At 37.9% G+C, this 7,500-nt stretch overlaps 1 protein-coding gene across 1 annotated transcript; it reads right to left on the reverse strand.

Annotated features, from left to right (window-relative positions):
• Positions 1–1,677: 1,677 nt before the first annotated feature.
• On the reverse strand, positions 1,678–6,359 carry LOC138013233 (uncharacterized). Its single transcript, XM_068860253.1, has 2 exons — positions 6,191–6,359; positions 1,678–2,825 (listed from the first exon to the last, which is right to left on the reverse strand). Exons 1-2 carry the CDS (start codon positions 6,336–6,338, stop codon positions 2,146–2,148), a joined length of 828 nt encoding a protein of 275 aa, XP_068716354.1. The 5' UTR covers positions 6,339–6,359; the 3' UTR covers positions 1,678–2,145.
• Between the last annotated feature and the right edge of the window lie 1,141 nt (positions 6,360–7,500).

Raw genomic sequence — 7,500 nt, forward strand, 5'->3', positions numbered from 1 at the left:
AACTTCCACTTATTTCATTCAAACGCGACAAAAACGTAGGCAACTTTTTAGTTAGAAGTGCGCTCAAGACTAACGAGCAACCCGGCACTTTCAAATGTGCGCGCTCACAATGCAAAACTTGTCTTTTCATTCTTAACACTAGCAAGATATCGGGACCTAAGCAATCTGTTAAGATCACCGATCGTTTCACATGTACCTTCCCAGATGTCATTTATTGCATAACCTGTACGTTATGCAATAAATTATACATTGGCGAGACAGGTAGACGACTCGTCGACCGATTCCGCGAATACCTTCGCGATATTGAGAAGAGTGACAACAATGCATCTAAGCCAGTCGCTCGTAATTTTAATCTCCCTAACCACTCCAAAAAACACGTGGCTATCTGCGGCCTTTCCCTATATCTAGGTTCGACGGAAAGCCGCAAGAATCTGGAACAAAAATTCATCTTCCAAATTGCATGGCACCCTTAATCCTCACGGTATTAACGAACGCTTTTCATTCAACTAATGCATTCCTATTTTTCACGTTGTCATGTTACCACCAATAGCGTAGCTCCTACTCTACTATAAAAACTACACGTAACCCACAATTCCTCGATTCGCTCTGACGAAGGGCGGGGCGCTCGAAACATGAGCTTTTAGAATCTCTGTGCGGTGGCCCAATTACATTATCAACTCCGTTGATAAAACCAAATTTTTGTGTGTAGTACTTCTCCACCGACGCAGCACCACAGTTTCTTTAGAAACTACCCCCTTCACTACCAAGAGCAAACATGATAATCTAAACCATTTAAATTTTGATGAAACCGTTCCACAAAAGAACACTTAACGACCCTTAACCATCTGTATTTTAACAATGTCATTTCAAAACCACTTATTTCGTTTCGCAAACGATCACTAAACCATTTCTGTCTGCTCTTGAATTTTTGTCAGTGATAGCCGCCCATACTTTACGCAATGTTCTCTCTGCTTCTTGAAATCTTGCTTTAAAACACGTTCCACAATGAAGTTTTGCTCTTCGGAAAACAAATCCTCCTCAAATAAATAAAACTTCAAAAAACCTAAAATCAATTCAGTATCGTTTAGATTGCTTTAAAATTATGAAAAGAGCGTCCACGTAATGTAATCACAAATTCCAGGAATGTGTGTTCAATGATATTCAGCCTGGCGGGCCAAAACTGGTTTGATTAGAAATCCGAACTGACTTTCCGCATGGAACTGAGGCAGTCCCTCGCTCATTGCCTCCCACTCGAGTAGCAATCCCTCGGACCTTTGAAAAAAACTTCACTTGCAGGGTATCTAATCTGGAGATTGTAGGTTCAATTCCCACCCTGTTTTCTCTGCCCTTTTGTGGGTCCACTTCTAGATGAATAGCATGGGAATTTAAACTGTTCCTAGTTACATTCTGATCCGGGTTGCTCGAAGCATGGTTAGCACTAACCAGCGTTAAATACTATGGAAACCTGTAGGTTTTGGCACCTTTACTCAGTGTGCCAAGGAGCTAACATCTCCATTGTATTCCACAAGTATGAAAGTTTTGAAAAGATCGCTAACACTGCAGATGGTCTGTCATTCTCACAATTTAACGGGAGTGGGGTTCTTGCAAGGAGAGACTTGAAGATAGAAAATGTGATGATGCAGGATTTAAAACGTCAGATCTTCTTCAAAACGAGGACCTTAAAAATAAAATTTTATTTTCCACAGAATAGTACATTTTGTTGTACGTTGTTGACAATGGCCGTGTTTTCACGAGCAGTTTCTCAGGTCGCTTAGCGAAGTGACAACCGAAAATTCCGTGAAAACAGTTCCTTTCCCAAGTCGCTTAAAGTTAAGCGAGTCAAATTTCAATAAAATTCTCTTTAAATTTAAGCCACCAAACTAGGTAGCTCAAGCGGGTTGGCAAATACTTTCGGCCAATGAGGCGTCGCTTGGCGGTACGTTATTCAAACCGGAAATACAACAGGCGTGCTATTTTTATTATTGTATTGGCACGAACTCTCTCCTCATTTAATCTCCCGTGAAAACGCGTATTTTTAAGTCGCTTAACGAAGTCTGCAAACAAACCACTTTCAGGAATGTTGAGCGAGACAACGGCTATCGCGAAAACACGGCCAATATAAGCTTTCATTTAATAAACATGTGACTACCAGAAATCAGTGACACCAGACCCCCAAGGTTCTCTGTGCAACCAAATCTGAACAATCCATTTTTCCTCATTAATAACTGGGCATGAGCCATGGATGGATCGGGGATTTAATTCTCCTCCTTGCTCTTCAGTGAAATGATTAAAAAACACAAGACATGATCTTGCTTCAGGAGAAACTCTCAAAACATCTTCTTGATGGCAAATGTCCTTAAGTAATGGTTTACCATTTGGCATGCAAGGAAAATCAACAACAGAGTTTTTTACAGAACAAGGAAAGATAGTCTCACCACCATGTGAAACTGAATTTAAATACACCAAGAAAGTTGCATCTCGTTTCATTTTCTTGCCAATCATTGAAAAACCTGAATCATAATGCAGCTCATACTTCTGATGTGACGAGTATTTTGTCAAAGAAACTGGCTCTGCAAATTTCCATGGTAACCCAGAAAGGTCTCCAGCCAGGATAGCAATTTCTCTCAAAACAGACAAATTGGCATCCCTTTTGTTTTGTAAATAAAGAGAAGATGAAAAGCCACTTGCAGTATCTTCTGTAAGTCGTTTTTTGGCCAACTGCATCAAATTAAATCGTTGCTGTTTACTAATACAATTCCTAAAGAGTTTAACAACTGGATTTCTTGACAAAACAATCACTTCAGAGATGTCACCACCTTTAAACCCTGTAAAAAGAGAGAAGCAAAATCAGGGAACATGCGTTAGACTGATGATTATGAATATTGCTAGCCGATCACAACTTGGTGACAAAAATACTGAATGATAATAAAACACAATACACACAAAAGGACAACAAAAGAAATGTGTAACATTGGATTGGTCTGGTAAGCAACACTGCCCCTATGCCCTCAAAATGATATTCATATGCAAATAGTGGGGCAGAAATAAGGATAATGAAGGAAGTGCTTCAGTAAATGACACAAGGATGAGATTTCCCCTATAGGCCTCTTTCAATATATTAAAATTCGGCTTGATATTGAGGCAGTGAGGACAAAGACAAAGGGAAGTGGATGATATGTAAATATTCTTCACATTCATTCCAATGTGTTTCTATTGTTTTTGCCCTCACTGCCTCACTATCAAGCTGAATATTTGATATTGCAAAAATGGCCTATTATTTCTAACAGGCTATCAGATTCAAGTTAAGAAAATAGCTGAAAACTCTTTAGTTTTAGATATATAATAAGAGTGAGAGACAAAAAATTCTCAAAAAATTTTGTCTCTCACCCAGGGAATAAAATTATTGAGATATTTAATACCTCAATCTTATTAAACCTTTGCCCTTTTCTTCCTTAAAAGGGTGTTTTATCAACACGATATTCATAATGACTATGATATTCATAATGACTATGATAGTACCATTCAGTTAAACTTACAGTTTTTCTTTTTAATAAGAACATTGAGGCTGAGATAAACCAAAATTTTAAGAATTAAAACGAATTAAGACCTTTTTATTTTTCTCATTTGTATTTTAAATTAAAACAAAATAAAGGTAAATAATGTAAATTAACCTGTTAACCGGTATAACATACCAGTAACAACAGTTTTCTTATTACTGTCAGGGTTCTCCTTATCAGGCGGTAACCGGTAAAATTTACCGCTTGTAAGAGCACTTATTACCACCTACAAACGCTCAGAAGTCGCTTATCCTTTGCAGAACGTCCAACATTAACCAATTGCTTTACCGGTAAGAAAAGGTGCCATACCTGTTGCACTGAAAACTATGGAGAACCCTGATTACATGATATGCATCTCAGTTTGTAATAATGAACAATTCCTATGTATAATCGTTCCAAAATAAGTTCAACACCATCAAAGTCATCAAGTGAAACAAAGTCTGATGTAAATTTAAAAACACCTTAACAGAGCCTCCAAAATTACACGTTCTTATAAAAAAAGAGTGGATTTCCAATGATATCAGCTTTGAGCACTGGATGCCAAGGGTACTATCCTAAGTAGTGGATAATACAAGCCGTAAAACTATGAAAACTAAGCAGTACTCACTTTACACGCTTTGCTTGAGGTTGCTCTAGCTGCTCCAGGTGCAACAAGGTGAGCAGTGAAAAAAATAACCTCAGGCACCCTAGATATGGCTTTCAAGTCATCATCCAACAGGAAGTTAATCAAATGGAGCAAGTACATGTACAGAATTCAGGGCCACACAGAGCCACCACACACAACCTAATGATAGTAACTGTACATGTTTATAGTTAAACCGAAACAAAAGTTGCTTAGAGTCTTAAAACACACCTTTTAAAGTGCCACTGCAACGAAATTTCACATTTTTCATTTTTTCGCTCTTTTTTTTTTTTTTTACAGAACAACTTACCGTCATGTACAATGTCCTTTCGTCCAGAAAGAAAAAAATTAAAAGGACATCCTTTTTTAAAATTTTACTACTCGAAAAGTGAAATTTTGCACCCACCATTACTCGAAATTGGTTCCAGTTGATTAAAAAACGGCAGATGAAAAAATCTTGCAAAAAAACATTAAAAAAACGCTCGCTGGGCTTGGACAGGTGAGTAAGTACCACTTGAAGATTCAGAAAATGCAAAAACAATGAATTCGAAAAATTGTGTCCCAGTGGCACATTTTTTTTTTGCTTAGTGTTATGTTTTCTGTCTTGTACTGTAACTTGTTTGTCTCATTACATAATGTGCTACTATCACGATGCCTAATTTTTTTCATTTTCAGTTGTAATTTGTTTTGTTTACATTACTCATTATTGTACAAACTAGTTCATAATATATTGTTGACCTTAGGCCATTTAAGCCCCTGGCTTTGGCTCTACACCTGCATTTAATTTTATTCATTGTAATCATATAATAAAGAAGTAAATAAATAAGAAATAATAATAATAATAATAATAATAATAACAATAATAATAATAATAAATAGACCTTTTCATGGTTTCTGATGCCATATTGGTTGGGGGTAAACATGGCTTAAATTACAGAGAATGTATGGAATTTTTCCAACAAATCCTTTTAAGGTCTGACGATTGTGTATAGCAAGATACATCTCTCAAAAAGCACTTTATTCTTTGATTGCACCTGACGTCACGGAGGCCATAATAGGCTGATTTAGCAACAGAACGGGAATGTCAATGGCGACGTCGCGTGCAGCAAAACTACCGATGAGAATTTAGAATAGAGAAGAAAAGAGTGGAGTCTATTCCATTCTGAATTCTCATTGGTGTTTTTTCTGCGCGCCGTCGCCACTGACGTTCACGTTCTGTTGCTACATCAGCCTATTAGGGAGCTTGCAACGACGACGGGAACAGCAACAAGAATGTCATGTAAAAACATAAAGTCACGTTATTGCGATCACTTTGCGGCTATTCCAAGCTTTTTAATATGACAAAGGTGTAGCAGTCCCTCAGGAATGAAACCGTTAAGTGCGGCGCTTAATTTAGGGGAGAAAATTTATCTCCAAGTGCTGACGTTCTCCATAACACCTCACACTTGGTTATTTCACGTTGTTGCTTTGCTGACGACGGCAAAAATGAAAAACGCACGTGCAGAGCTTGCAAAGCTATTGTTTTTGTCCACTAAATATGCAAATTTGTAACGTTCTCGTTACCGTCGCCGTTGTCGTTGCTAAAGCTCCCTATTGGTGGAAAGAAAAATAGCGAAAACGTGAGCTACTTTTTTCTATTGTTTTGGCAGCAACATGGCCGTCTTATCACGTGAGTGCAATCAAATAATTCTGATTATTTTCGTGAAGTATGACGATCAGAATGAAGCTAAAACGACCGTAAACGAAATTTGTACATTTCGTACAAACCTTTGTAAACTGAAAAATATGCAAACTCCCGCGAAATTTGTGCAATGATCTAATTTTCCGTTGGGTGAATGATACTAAGAAAATGACTAAACATATTTAAAAAAAATTTAAATTTGCTTTTTTTCAGCGGATTTATAGAGGTTTGAATTCGGCCAAAATCCCATACATTCAGTGTATTATAAATTTAAGACACGTTTCCCGCCAACCAAGATGGCGTAAAGGTCCATTATGTACCAGAACTTACCATGCAAAAGCAGGCTGTCGTAAAAATGACGTGTCAACGACCATGAACATGATTCTGACGAAAGCTGTGCAAAAAGGTGTTGGAATAGAAAGAGCAACAATGTTATTAGGGAGTATTTTGGACTCATCTCGCAACATGAAGAAGGCATACTGAAGCATTCTCGTTCCCAGAACCGCCCGGCCCCCTTAGCCGCCAAAGGCTGAGCACGAAAACCAGGTTTCGTGCCAACATAACAACCATACTCTACCGGTACCTCGAATTAACGATTATGGTTATTTCGTTATTTGCCCTGAATTGACTATGATCGTTAATTACCCAGTATCAAAAATATCATAACACTCTTTGCTTGTCCCTCGAAAAAATTTTTTGCATCAAAAATATCACAATACTCTTTTTTTGTCCCTCCAATTTTTTTTTACTTTTGGAACTTACAATGGCCCCAAGAGATACTGGAAACAATGCTTATGCAAGATTTTGGAGGGACAAACAAAGAGTATTATTATACATCAGACTCACTATGAAAAATCTGATTGGTCGAGAGCATTCAATCAATTCACAATAGCTTGTGAACTTGACATGATAAATGTAATATCTGCTGCAGATGTCAAGTTCAACGTCTGCCTGGTTACTAAGCCCCTTGAAGTGTTCTCCTCAAAAACAAAATGGCTGAACTCTTCGCTTCTGTTTCTGAGGATGAATTATGGGAAAAATGTATAATAAAACAAGACCACAGACCTCGGTTTTGATAATTCATGATATCATGCTCAACCTGATCCAATAATTGTTTAATATATGAATTTAGCCAAGCCTAAAAGCAGAGCTTCGTTTCTTATCCAAGAAAGAAATATAGTGTATCGGGGACTATGCTTGTGCATAAAGTACAAAATTAATCGTCACGTCATTAGTGTATACAGTTCACAGTGATCAAACACCCCTGAGCTGACAGCAGCAAACAATAACCAACAATTTTAATGAACAACTAAAACTGAAATTACATGCACAGTAATTTCTTTCACCACATTTTCCGTTTAACTAATAATCTTTACACCCTCTTTCTTCAGTTTACAATAACAGTAAAAATCTTGGATCATGTGTATTTTGTGCACCCCTCGACCGACATATCGGTCGACATATCGACCGATACTCGACCGACATGGCGCTCGACGTATCGACCGACACTCGGCCGATATGTCGGTCGACGTATCGACCGACACTCGGCCGATATGTCGACCGAGATATGTCGGTCGACATATCGACCGATATGTCGACCGACATGTCGGTAGAGTATCGGTCGATATGTCGACCGACAT

This window comes from Montipora foliosa, chromosome 8, assembly GCF_036669935.1.
Source record: "Montipora foliosa isolate CH-2021 chromosome 8, ASM3666993v2, whole genome shotgun sequence".
Classification (NCBI taxonomy): Eukaryota; Metazoa; Cnidaria; class Anthozoa; order Scleractinia; family Acroporidae; genus Montipora; species Montipora foliosa.

Coding starts and splice junctions, on each gene's coding strand:
- LOC138013233 (XM_068860253.1), bottom strand. CDS start 6,338: ATGCCTTCTTCATGTTGCGAGATGAGTCCAAAATACTCCCTAATAACA. Junction 2,826..6,190: donor CGACAGCCTGCTTTTGCATG/GTAAGTTCTGGT, acceptor CTCTTTTTACAG/GGTTTAAAGGTGGTGACATC.